Source organism: Aricia agestis, chromosome 1 (assembly GCF_905147365.1).
Source record: "Aricia agestis chromosome 1, ilAriAges1.1, whole genome shotgun sequence".
Lineage (NCBI taxonomy): Eukaryota > Metazoa > Arthropoda > Insecta > Lepidoptera > Lycaenidae > Aricia > Aricia agestis.
Window position 1 is genome coordinate 26,701,645 of NC_056406.1, and position 14,726 is coordinate 26,716,370.

The following is a 14,726-nucleotide window of genomic DNA, read 5'->3' on the forward strand; positions in this document are numbered from 1 at the left end:
ATGTTGTGTTGTTTGTTTGATATTATTGATGGATTTAACGAATGTAAGTAGTAAAATAATTTAATTTATTAATTATAATTCATAAATAGTTTTAGATAATCATTTGAAAGAAATACTTACATCGTAATAACTTCTAGTTTACACGAGAAAATTTGGTTTTTATTTATGTGATTTGAACGCGATTTGTTTAATATTTTTGTAAATAATTGACGTTAAAAGCGTATATTATCGTGTACAAAACGATTTAGATCCTAGTAATAGTATATAATAGTATCGTTTTAGTAAAATAATCAAGATAAAAATTACCTATTTATAACGGCTTTTTGCCGGCCGCGGCCATTTTGAACTTTATTTGTATTGCACTAAGGACGAAGTTTGCTTGTGTATAATACCAAAACCGGTTTTTATTACTCTTATCTCTTATCTGTTTATTGATAACAAGTTAAGTTATTTCAAAGAATTGTTTACATAAACAGTTTGTATAGCTCTGTGTTATTGAGATTATAATAATGTATTAATATATTTGTTGCGAAATAGTTAGAAATATAGATTTCAAAGTTTACAGTGGTGAGACAAATATCACATCTGACTAAATACTTTATTATGATGGCTTGATAGATAGAAAATTTAACATATATTATAATATTTTTCACACAAACATAAAATATGGATTAGATGTAAGGTTATTACATTATTTGTACAAAGAGGGTAGGCCGGGTGCCATTTTTTTTTTGCAAACCACGTACCCTACATTTTTGCAAATATTTTGGCACTTACTGAAGGGTTAGGTAGAAGTCTGGCTAACGAAAGATGAGACTGGAAAAAGGCGGCAAATTTAAATAGTCGGAAAAAAAAAAAACGCCTCCGTGGTCTAGTGGTACAGAGCGCGGCTCTTGACTCGGAGGTCGTGGGTTCGATTCCCGCGTTGGAAACATGTTATTTCCAAGTTTGGTTAGGACATTGCAGGCTGATCACCTGATTGTCTGACAAGTAAGATGATCCATGCGTCGGATGGGCATGTAAAAAGTCGGTCCTGCGCCTGATCTCTCGCCGGTCGTGTCGGTCTTCCGTCCCACTGGGTTATGAGAGTAAAGGAATAGAGAGTGCTCTTGTGTACTGCGCACACACTTGGTCACTATAAAATTACTCCTGCGTAGCTGGCCTGGTTTTCAATGAAACCGGCCACCGTCACCGAAACCGGTGTGGGAGCTATTATTATTACTATAGTCGGAATTATAGTTTTGATACTTGATTATTTATGACAATAATTATATTATATTTTAGTTGGGATAACTCATTTCAAGAAAAATAAGTTTATTTTCTTACTTAAATTTTATTTTGCAATACATTTCATGATGTTTTGTTTTTGACGAAAACTGTTGCATGTTTTTGTCGGAGTATTAAAACTTCTTCTTTAATACTCACCGTATATCATGAAATAATATATTACAAAATATAATTTAATCAAACAATTATCTTCATTTTCTTAAACTAAATTGTCCCTACTGTTTCTAAGTTTAAATATAATTTAATTTAAATGTTGAATAATTTCCTATATTATATTATTATGCAATTAAAAGTGTATTAGCACAAATTCTCGCAAGCATCCTAGATTGTATTGATTTAAATACTCAAATATGTTTATTTAATACATACTTGTACATGCCTGCGACTAACCTTGCAAGTTGATTAAAAACCAAGGATTAAGGGGAGATGAAAAAACAATACAGAAAATCAAAGGTTGCGGAATTTCGCATTTTATATATTGTATAAACATTTGAAAGGTTTTTTTATAAAGCAACTTTTTGCCACCTTGTTGGTAGGGACACGATCCCATTGCTATAAAAATGTTGGGCTTCTGATGAAAAAACTGCGACAAGTCATTTTGGCAGTCCTCTTGTGATGTCAACCTGACACTGCCTAAGGAATCCTGCAGCGACCGAAACAGATGGAAGTCTGAAGGTGCATGGTCAGGACTATACGGCGGATGCATTAATAACACCTCCCAGCCAAACTCCCGTAACCACACGCCTTTATTTATTTGGCCTTCTTTTTTAATCCTTTTTAGGGAACAAACACTAACATCTGAAAATATGTTCATAAATAAAGTTAGCATTCAATAACAAGGTTGCTTTCAGGTTTTTTTTTTTGTAACGTTAGGGTCTTACCGGTCAAAGAAGAAATCTCCTCAAGGAACTGATTTTGTCTTTAAACATTCTTCTTGGAACATATCTCTTAATTTATTTATGCTTGATATTATAACTTGCTGAATCCTTTGTATCATCCATGTTACCTGCAAAACAATAAATTCAATTACATGATAAATAATAATTATTTTAATTAATTGTAATTGAAAGTATCAAAATCTTTTACCTGTACTTACCAATGCACTGGGATATTTCATGTAAACAATCTTGTTTTTGTTTAAAAATTGCATCCTTTTCACTTCTTTTTTGTTCGTATTTACTAATCAAAGCAAAAAGCAGTATTCGCAAATCTCTTTTCAAAGTTTTCGTCATGTTTAAATTAGAAAATCACGTAAACCATATAAATATTTTTCACTTTAACACATAAACAACGATGCTTTATGTGACAATGACGTTAGTGACAGTGTTACCATAATCATTTTTGGAATAAAAAGCCAGTCTCATCTTTCGCTAGCCAGACTTACAATTTTATATTACAATAATTTTCTAATTTATCATCATGTCTTTCAGGTCTAAAGTCTAGTCAATGTCTAAGTATAAAGTCAATATAGTCAAGAAGTCAAGTCAGTCGATTCAGTAAAGTGGTAGACGCTTTACTGAAACTTTTGATGGAGTTTTGGAGGGAACACAAAATAGCACGTTTCTGGGTATTGCATCACTTTCCTACACTTGTGCACGTGGAATATCTAATGGTTAATATCCTACCAGTAAATAAAAACACAACATCACTCTTTCACATTCCCGGCAAAACTCCTTTTTTAAATGAAAAATGACTAATGAGAAAAGAAACTGTGTAAGCCAATATTTTTAGGGATCCGTACCCAGAACATTGTAGCTAATTTCTTGGAAATAAAGACTGACTAATTAATAATAATAAAAAATAATAACTTGAGATCGCCCAGTGGTCGAAATTCGACCTTAGTTTCAACGGCATTAGGAGTACTACCTATATTTTGTAAAAAAATATTGACCTTATCATATTTTATTCAACTCTTGTCTCTGGGACTCAGCTGATATCAGACTGGCCGTGTAAGCATTGTCTAATAGTATCTAAGATTCATTAAAAAAACTATAATCCAGTGTTGTCAACAGACTTCAACCATAAATAAAAGACTGTAATTCGTATGTACAGGCTTGTAACTCAAAAATCTGTAATTTTTTTAGTGTGTGTGTTGTAGTGTGTGTAATGTTTTATTTGTTAAAAAAATGTATGATAAAAGCATAATTTTAAAATAATGTTAGCTCGATGCACTCCTTCACCATAAAAACGATAACTGTGCAAAATTTCATTCACCTAGGTTTCCCCATTTTTCCTCAAAATGGATACAAAGTTTTTGGCTCACAAATCCAAAATCAAAAACATTTTTATTCGGAGTATTTTTTTACAAAAACTTTACCGAACGTCGATACTACGGTGCCTACCACCGGTTCGGGAACCAACCCGGCGAGAAGAACCGGCGTAAGAAACTCGCGCAGGGCCATCTTTTACTAAAAAGATGGAAAATTACAATTTAAAACATATAACAGTACAACACGGTCACATTAATGTACATTACATCCCGGGATGTATATCTTTACATTATATTAACCTGACGCACCACTGGAATGTACTCAGAACAGGAAAATAAGGAGAAGTGTTATGTAGCGCCGTTTATATGAAAACCTATGTCGCCGACTTCAATGACACTATATTGTCAGAATAGTGTCAACGGTACACGGTCTAGTGATGTCCGGTCTATCTACGGTGTCGATTAATTATTATTACGACGATATGGATGTATTTTGGTACGTATTTAAATACAAATAAATGAATGAAAGTGATAAATAATTAATATTACAGTCTAACAAAAAAAACTTAAAGCCCGAAAGGGTTTGAAATCATCCATGATTACGAAAAACTTTTACTATGGGACCAACTCAATTCGGCAAAATAATCAGCTGTTTGGCAAAATCGTAACAAGGCAATAGATAAACAAACATTCATTATATTATATAACCAGATTTTAAGTTGGAAAAAGACAAATATATCTGCGAAAACCACATTCAAAACGGATCAGTAGTTTTCGTGTGATGCTGGAACAAACATACAGACAGACAGACAGACAGACAGACAGACAGACAGACAGACAAAAAACTAGCCACAGTTTTGGCTTCTATAGCGATGTAGTAACATCCCCCTCTTATTATTTTTTGAATATCTTTAAGAAGGAAAAAAAGGGACCCTATTCCTAAGACTTCGATGTCTTACTGTCTGTCTCGGCTGTATAATATCTCAATAACCGCTACACTTCTGAAATTTGATTGTGTATGTCTGTTACCGCTATAATAACAGATACTAAAACAAATTGATTTTTTTGCTATTTTTTGCTCGATATCAATAATGGCAACAGTGTAGGCACTGTTGCCATTATTGAGGCTAGGTAGGCCTAGCACTTGAAAAGTACAAAATACTCCATTGTATTTATACTTAAACAATTATTAATAAAATTAAAATAAACTAAATAATTAGGGATTCGTACAAAAACACATTATTTGCCTAATTTTACTCTATTATGATAAGGAACCTTTCGTGCGCGAGACCAACTCGCACTTGGCCGATTTTTTTCATACATTTCTCTTTGAATTTTGCGTCTCTGGGAAAACAGAAATAGGACTAAAAGCGATGAAGGTAATACAAATCATTCTTCAAAGATGCACTAATTATTGTGAGTTATTATATGAGTAAGCATTAAAACACCACTTCTTTCGACTATAAAATAAAACTTCCGCATATTTATAATAAATTTAGATCTTCTGCGCGGCTTCACCCCCGTAAATTAGGAATTTCAAAGACAAATTAGCCCACAAAAATAGCCTATGATCCTTCATGTGGTCTACTTTTTATTTATGCCAAACAACATAAAAATTACTGGATGGTGCGTGAGATAAGCCCTTTCAAATAATTTTCCCCGTTTTTTCCACATTTTCCTCTGTTTCTTGGCTATGAGCTATCTAACTCTGAAAGGATACAAAATTTCAAATCGGACTAATAGTTCCTGAGATTAGCGCGTTCAAACAAACAAACTCTTCAGCTTTATAATATTAGTGAAGGTTACGCAACCGCATAAAAAATGTCGATAAAAATATCGATACCAAAATCTGCATCACACCATATCACTAGTGCCTTAGTTTGATGGTTCACGGAACATTTTTCATGAAGAATATTTTTCGTGAAGAATAATTGATTTTTAAATTAAAAAGTCGTATAAATTACAGTTGGCTGTGATAGGTGATCCCGCTATTTTTGAAATTCACAGTATCGCTGCAATTTTTGTAGGTAATTATAGCACAAGTCAGTATTTTGTTCACAATTTACAGCGTAGTGAAAACGTGTAAGCCGTGTAGTGATTGACATACGTGATACGACTGACAATTTGTGTCCATATGGGCAGGATTTGGCGACATGTGAGTTGTGATACGCTCTATAACATATCTATTACTTCTAAAATCTGTTAGAATGTACATGCAAGCATCGTAATGACGTCATCACCATGCGTCTAGTTAATTTGACTGTGTTATATAAGAATATTATGACTTAGAGCTATTTACAATAGGAATTATAAAAAATATACTAGTAGCCTGTAAGAACTACCCTATTCCCAAGGTGTAGAGAGAGAGATTTTTAACGTTTTCTGGGATTCTATTGTACAGGCGTATACACTGGCCTTTAAAAGATTTGCTGATTTTGCTAAGTCTGATCACTGGTATTTCTAATTTGTTCTTATTCCTAGTGTTAAAACAATGATTGTCGCTTTTCTTTTTGAAACTACTTAAGTTCTTTCTTACATACAGTACGTTATCCAAAACATATTGAGATGCGACGGTCAGAATATTTATTTCCTTAAACTTTTCTCTTAAGGATTCACACGATGACATCTTATAAATAGAACGTATGGCTCGCTTCTGCAGCACGAATATTGAATTAATGTCCGCTGCATTTCCCCATAGAAGGATTCCATTGGACATAATGCTGTGGAAGTAACTAAAGTAAACAAGTCGCGCTGTTTCTACATTAGTTATGTCACTGATTTTTTTAACAGCATAAGCTGCAGAACTGAGCCTATGCGCCAAATTTGCAATATGCTGACCCCACTGTAATAATTTACCGTCTAAAGTTATACCTAGGAAAACAGTGGTGTCCACTAATTTCATTTTCTCATCATTTAATAGTACATTGGTTTGTACTTGTCCAACATTTGGCAAACTGAACTTTAAAAATTTCGTTTTGTTAGAATTTAATAGTAAAATATTAGCATTAAACCATTGTACTATTTTTGAGAGAGCAATATAATTACGACGACGAGCGACAACAATATAATTACGACGAGGTAAATATACCTCGTCGTAGTTATATTGTTGTCGCTTCACATTAAAAATTTGTGAAGTGTCTTCAGCAAAAAGTACTATCTCATGCTTATCTTTAACTAGATAAGGTAGGTCATTCATGTAAATGAGAAAAAGAAAGGGACCTAAAATAGATCCTTGTGGAACACCTAGCTTTATTTTACTACCATTAGACCTTTTAGAATTAACTTCAACTCTGCGTTCTATTTGCAAGGTAAGAACTTAACAGTTTTAGGGCTGTGTCCCTTATACCATAATGATACAATTTTCTGATTAATGTAGCATGCTCAACGTAATCAAATGCTTTGGATAGGTCACAGAAGATACCAAGTGCATCCTGTGACCCCTCCCAAGCTTCAAATATACTACATAAAAGACTGATGCCTGCATTTGTAGTGGACCTACCTTTAGTAAAGCCAAATTGATTGTTATGTAACAAATTATTACAGTTAAAGTGAACTAGTAATTGATTTAGAACTATTTTTTCAAATATTTTACTAAAAGTTGGCAAAATAGATATTGGTCTGTAGTTAGCTGGGTCAGACTTATTCCCAGCTTTGAAGAGAGGCATCACCTTGCTATGCTTCATTAGGTCAGGGAACACACCATTTTTAACACAATTATTAAGAGGATACAACAGGGGCGAGAGAAATTGAAAATAGCTATTTGAAAATTTATTGCTATCTCACCAATCTCAAGTCTCCCACCGCAGAGCGCGATAGAGACAACACGACAAAAGTCTAATAAAAGAACAGAAAATCTTCGATTCGTTGTCCGCTGATTCCTTCTCCAAAACTTAACCGATTTTAGTAATTTTTTCATTAAGAATTAAAGCAAGGCTTGAGCTGTGTTTCTATGTTTTATTTTTTTTGTATATTCTAGCCAGTTTTGTTTTGTGGGTGTTTGAACACAGAGGAAAATCTGGCCATTTTTTTTGGGTTTTTGGACGTTCTTATCTTTTTTAATAATTAAATTCTGAAAAAAGAAAACATAGGGACATGCTAATAGTGGCCATAGATATTCAAGAAAAAAATCATAACTCTACCGGTATTATCCAGGGAGGAAACAAGGGACAGCGTTTGTATGGAAAAACGGCGGTGTGGAATCCTCTTAAAGACTAGAGCTAAGTGCGATGCAATGATGTCAATTATTGATTTAATAACTCTTGTGTACATACCCCAGAGATCAGTTGTACTTTTAACATTTAGCGATCTGAAAGTCTTAATAATATCCCTAGAGTCGATTTCTTTAAAAATAAAATTGACATTACATTCCTTGACATTTTCTATAAGTAACCTTTCCGCAACTTCAGGTGAGGAATTTAAGTCTTTTGTAGTTGAAATCGGAATGTCAGCAAAAAACTTCTCAAAAACTGTCGCAACCTCAAGGTCAGAGTTGACCTTTTTATCATCAATATAAAGTTCAAGTTTAGAGTTACGACAGTTGACTCTTCCAGTCTCATCTGCAATAACTTTCCAGGTGGTTTTCACTTTATTTTTAGAGTTATTTATTTTTTCTTTTATGTGGAGGGCCTTCGCAGCTTGACAGACTTTTCTAAAAATTGTTGAATATTTGTTCACGTACATTTTAAAGGATTCACTAGTATTCATTGTTTTTTCATCATATAACTCATAAAGTCTTTGCCTTCTTACATATTAGAGCATTAAACCAGGCTGGTTTAATGCTCTAAGACTTACAATAATACCTGGAGTTGCCCAATTTCTGAAATTATTTTTTTTATTATTTAAACTGACAGTTTTAGAAATAAACACAGACTTGAATTCATTTCTTACTACTTTAAACAATGTATTAAAAGCTTCATCTGGTTTATTTGACATATCTAAGCGCTGAAGACTTGAAACAAGTTTACTTTTAAATTTCTCAATACGTTTTGTATTTACAGGAATAAACTCAATCTTTTCTTCAGTATTAGTTATTACTATCACATTTAATGTTAAAAGAAGCTTACTGTCCACGAGCAGAGCATTAATAATTTCTTTTTTACGTATTAATATATAGATAATATCTATGGACGCTTCATAAGCCGTGTTCGTTTCATTTTTTCGCAGTTTGGCAGCTGACTGTCAACTTCATAATTGAGTGTCATGTTCAATAAAATCCTAATAACTTCTGTCAGAACTGTTAGGATGTTATTTAACATGACACTCAATGAAGTTGACAGTCAGCTGCCAAACTGCGAAAAAATGAAACGAACACGGCTTATCCCATAAAGTTATTATACCTAGCGGAATAGAGAAACAAAGGCCTGAGTAAGCGAGATGTCACTATCAGTAACACTGCGTGGTAAAAAGAGTCGTGTGATACATGACAGCAGCACTCTTTTTTTGACGTCCAGTCGGCACGTGCCGCACGTTGACAATTTCATCTCATAAAAATGATGTTCAATCATGCTTGTATAAGTGTATACGTACACATATTTTTACACACAGATGAAACCAATTTCGGTTTCGTTTGACAGCTCGAGATTGTTGCTCTATTCCGCTAGGTATATTAACTTTATATTCACACCACGTCAGTCTGGCCCCGTGCTAAGTACCTGAAGGACTTGTGTAATGTGTTACAGCACTTACCAACGGAAATATATTTCAATACTTTTATATTAAGCGTAATTGTATTATGGTCTATCAAGAAAGTGAAGAAATTTAAAAGTGGCAAAATCGTAGTGTCATCCCTTTTTTCTTAGATTGATTTGAAAGGGATGACACTATGATGTTGCTACTTTTTAATTTCTTCACTTTCTAGTTTCTTGACGCAATATAACTCTGCGTAAATTTTGCGGTTTGGAGAAATAGTCAAATAGATTCCTTTGCAGAGCATTTATTTTCAATAAAAAAAAACACTGTCACTTTGACATCTCTCAATGTCAGTGTCATTGTCAAGCATGACGTTTCTTGAATCACGTACTTGATACTTCGCAATTCGTATCTTTCGAGTTATCAAATTAGTATTTCGTCGCTGTTTCAACCTGTTGATCTTTTCTGGTGCAAGACAAAATATATAAATAGACCCAATTTAGTTTTCTACTGTAAACGGAGATGAACTTAAACAATGTATTACTTGGAAATAAACAATTAAATATCAGTGCTTCGTAAGTGTTTTTGTGTACCTTCTCTTAGTTATCATTTTTGTATTCATGTACAAGACTAAAAGATAGCAAGTTTCATATTGTGTTAAGTGGTTTCAAATTGACTTGACGTCACAGAGTACGACCAATCGCTTGGCGCTGAAGATTGTGTACAAAGTTGTGTTTATAATTAATTTACAAACGCTTAGTGCTGGACATCATCACCTGAATGGGTACCACGTGAACACCTGATTGAATTATGCTTTTAAAATGTACTGCGGACGGGCGGAGGATCAAAGTCAATGGTGCGCCGGTCAATCAGGCGAATCTGGCGAGAGGTGAGTCTAATTTGTTTCATGCTTGTCATTGTGGATGTTATGTTATCAGGGCCCCCGCTACCATATGTGCAATGTGTGCAATGCACACGGGCGCCATCCTCTAGGGGCGCCAAATCGCCATCTTTAGGGGCGCCAAAACCAAGGACCCAAAAAATTTGCCTAAAGGGGTGCCAAAATATCTTTTTTGCACACAGGCACCAGTAGCCCTTACGGGGGCCCTGTATGTTATAATTTTTTTTTAATGGGAAGTAGGCACTGCATGTGCAGGTCGCACATGCAGTACCTACCTCCCAGTGTTTAACGAGGTGCAATATTGATTTTTGATGCCCCATGCATCTTTAGGACTTTTTAAAAAATAACTTATATGTTAACCTACCTACAGTATTATGTACCTTTTTTCCAATCTTATTACTAGTTTCTGATATTATAAATATCAAATTACAGATTCTAAATCTGTGCGTGCTTGCATGCATTTATATTATACCCTCTATCTAAAAATTAAATGCTTTGTTTGTTACAATTAAATAGTAATTTAGTAAGTGTTTTTGTAACTTTATATGTAAACAAATTACTAACAAAGTTGTTTTTATTTACATAATGTTTATTACCTGACATGTTAGTTGAATGTGTTTTACTACACAATGGTTCCACCATTTATTTATTGGTATAACAGTTGGTTGTTGTAATAAAATCAGCAAATTTTGCTAACTTGAATTTAAAATAACTTTATTACACAAAAAGACTTTTCTTACTTACAACATTACAGGTTTTGGATTTGAGCAAAATTGTTAATAAAATGTACAAATTCAGCCATTCCTGAAACATTATTAAAATGAAGAAGGCTCTAATAGCTCATGAATAATGAAATGCCAAATATGCAGCTTTAAAGAGGTCTTTAAACCTTACTTCTCTGTGTAGTGACTCAGCAAAACATTGTTACCCTATTATTATTTTGGTTAAGCCCATTTTTTGTAGAATAAGGCTCATCCAAAGTGATAAGGAAATATTAATAACAAGTTGTCTTATTAAAAATATAAAACCAAACTTGTACTTAAAATTTCCAATCTCATAAAACTACTGAACCAATTTTAATGAAACTTGCCGTATTCCCTAAGTTGAACAATACCAACAAAGGATTACTAAAATCAGACTTGTAGTTCCAGAGATATGCGAACAGAAACATAAAATAAGAAACTCGCACGGGGCCCACACAAAAAAGTGAGAAAAAAAATAATCTTTTAAAGTAAAGTTTACTTACAATAGCTTAAGAATACTTACAATAGCTTGGCCATATTAAGAACTTAAAAAAAATATGGACTTAACCCTGCAACTGCATTTTCTGAGTAAAAATTTAGAAAAAAATATTAAAAGCTCTCATTAAAGGGGTCTTACTGGGAAATGACCTCTTACCCCATATTACCTCTTTCCAAGTACGATTCCCTTTTCCGGTACGTCCCCTTTCCCAGTAAGACATCTTTAAATGTAATGCTTTTAAGTAATATTTTTTCCTAGCTTAATAATTACTCAGAAAATGCAGTTACAGGGTTAAGTCAAACATATATATTTCTTTTAAGTTCTTAATATGCCCTAGCTATTTTAAATAATCCTAGGTCTGGCCCGCAGCTTTTTTTTAAAACCAACATTGTATGGAAATTGCCTGATGTCCATTTGTTGCGATGCTCATTTATACCTCCTTTTTTGAAGTCGGTTAAAAATAAATCTTCATCATCATCACACTAGGTTTTCCTATGTCGTGGAGACCAGTCTCTTGCATTAAACTTAAATGAAGCTACCATCCAAATTATTTAATATTAATACAAAAATTAGCATCTTTTAGTGATGGACTACACTCAATCACAATGGTAAGCCATCATCCCAGTTATAAACAAAAGGAACGGGCGAGGGGCGAGCCATTTATTGAAGTTCGTGCAAGGAGTTCATGATGTACATTATACCTGTTTAGAATTATGTTTATCAAAATGCAAAGGTACTGTCAGCCCCGCAACCAGGCCGCCGCTGAGGCCCCGTAGGCCGTAGCACAGGAACATGTCTAGGAAATCATTTTCACTTGTGCTGGAAGGGTTTAATCCATACTAATATTATAAATGCGAAAGTGTGTCTGTCTGTCTGTCTGTCTGTTACTTCTTCACGCCCAAACCGCTGAATCGATTTTGCTGAAATTTGGTATGGGAATACTTTGAGACCCGAGAAAGGAAATAGGATAATTTTTATCCCGGAAAATGTACGGTTCCGCCGCGATAAAGGAATTTTGGTGCAACGGAGCGTCATCGGCGGGCGTCATCTAGTATACTATACAGACCATCCTACTTAAAGGCTCGCTATCGTGGCGAAATACCGCTATCACACTCCATAGCTCTACCAGACTCCCATTAAAAGAAAATAACTCGAATGAGCTATAAAATTAACCAAGTTGAAAATACAAACCGCCGAAATGATAAACGTCGAGTGATGAAAGAGATATTACGTAAACGACTATCGGCCGGCCCACTTTCCACGGCGAAATAATAAACAGATAAATAAATTATGATCGGGACATTTATTTTCAGCTGTTTGTTTGTTCTGCATCGGTCAATATTATTGCTGCGGATCAAAGACGAGTGACGAGTCTCTGTTTGGCGCGGGCCGTCGATGCCTTGACACACGGTTAAATTTAACGCCTCAGTTAGTGGCGAACGAAAATAAACAGCAGACTGTCGCGGAGGACCGAGGACGGTCGCAGTGTAGAGTTGCTGATGGAACACACCCGCCGTTGACGCAGGAGCCTTGGACTACTGTGCTCCTAGATGTGCACTCAGACCGCAGACGATACAATTACGATAACTTCAGCATGCGTGATTCACGTCAGAAGAATTATAGTGTCGCACGTTTATCATCGCGTCTCCGAAGATCTAGTTGAACCCGTCCATCGTGGGTATCGCAGACACAATAAATTTTCAATTGGAACCGGTGGTAGGCATCATGTAGGACATTCTGAAAACATTTATTTTAAATTTATTCAGAAATAAAACAATTTTGATTTGATTTCATTTGATTTTTTGAATTGTTTTGCTGGCAGCCGGAGCTTGATGATGATGATGATCAAAGGACATAATCTTTGTAATGAGCAAAGAAATTTAAATATTATATAAAACGCGAAAACGAATACTGTAAAAACAATTTAAATTAAAACCCCTTTTGTAGATGCGAAACCATTATGCAACAAGTAAGAAATAATCGGCCAAGTGCGAGTCGGACTCGCGCACGAAGGGTTCCGTTCCGTTATAGAGCAAAAATCGGCCAAAATTGTGTTTTTGTATGGGAGCCCCCCTTACATTTTTATTTTATTTAAATATTAATAATTATTAAATTAATTATGGCCTTTGTGAAAATTTCAAGTGCCTACTTGTTGTCATTGATACCGAGCAAAAAATGTTTGAAAAATTATGTTTGTTGTAAGGGAGCCCCCCTTAAATATTTAATTTATTTTGTTTTTAGTTGCGGTAGCATAAATACATAATCTGTGAAAATTTCAACTCTCTAGCTATTACCGTTCTTGAGTTATAGAGCCTGGAGACAGACATCGAAGTCTCAGTAATAGGGTCCCGTTTTTACCCTGTGGCTACGGAACCCTAAAACCTCGCATATTTCAAGTGGCAAGATTTTAAAGTGGATAGCGTCGGTCTCGGATTACAAGGCTGCACGAGCAATTAACATGCTATAATACACAAACGTAGGTCAACCCAACACTATAAGCTCCTCCTTCCTCGTCATAATATATAATAAGTATTATGCTTATTAAAATAATATGTTTAGTTTACCTATAGCCTAGTAAATAAATGCTCAAAAGAGGAGTGCAAGTGTGCTTGGAAAAGTCGAAAGCAGAAATTTTGACTACGGAATTTTGTTTGGACTAGTTAGGAGATAAACATATTATTGTAGTACATAATCTATAATAATAAGTAATTACTATAATATTATAAAGCGGAAGAGTTTGTTTGTTTGTTTGAACGCGCTAATCTCAGAACTATACTGGTCAGATTTGAAAAATTATTTCAGTGTTAGATAGCCCATTGATCGAGGAAGGCTATATGCTATATTTCATCACGTTAAGACTAATAGTAGCGAAGAAATAGAGGAAAATGTGGAAAATACGGGGGGAAATTATTGGAAAGGGCTTATTTGAACGCGCTAATTTCAGGAACTACTGCGGGGCTAAAATGGTCGCTTTGAAGAATCGTGACATGAATCATAATATGATTCATTTTTCTAAAATCGCAAATTGCAACTCTGCTTGCAATTCATTTCTGTATTTTTGTACTGATTTGACATTTGTCAGTTTGACAGTTTTGACAATTCATTGGCTGAATTGATTGAGAGGAATTGCTAAATGTTAAGGCTATAGGCTATAAATTATTTTATCACGCTACGACTAATAGGAGCGGAGAAATAGAGGAAAATATGGAAGAAACGGAGGAAATTATTTGAAAGCGCTTATCTCGCGAACTACTGGAGCAATTTTTCTGTTATTTGGCACAAATAAGAAGTATACAACGTAGGATATTTTTTTTGGACTAATTTGTCTCAAATATCTAATTTACGCGGATGAAGCCGCGCGGAATGTCTAGTAAAAGCTAATAAAATTCTCTACAACTTTGTCCTTTACACTTTGTATCTATCTCTAATCGTTACCTACCTATGAGCTTCTAAAAGTGT

At 34.4% G+C, this 14,726-nt stretch overlaps 1 protein-coding gene across 4 annotated transcripts in view; it reads left to right on the forward strand.

Moving 5' to 3' along the window:
- The first annotated feature begins 9,524 nt into the window (after positions 1-9,524).
- Positions 9,525-14,726, forward strand: part of LOC121735773 — an 82,744-nt gene continuing 77,542 nt past the window's right edge. For all 4 annotated transcript variants that reach the window (XM_042126745.1, XM_042126812.1, XM_042126894.1 and 1 more), the window contains exon 1: positions 9,525-10,013. In XM_042126745.1, the coding sequence (XP_041982679.1) occupies positions 9,935-10,013 (79 nt within the window). In that variant the 5' untranslated portion in view covers positions 9,525-9,934. The remainder of the gene's footprint in view (positions 10,014-14,726) is intronic.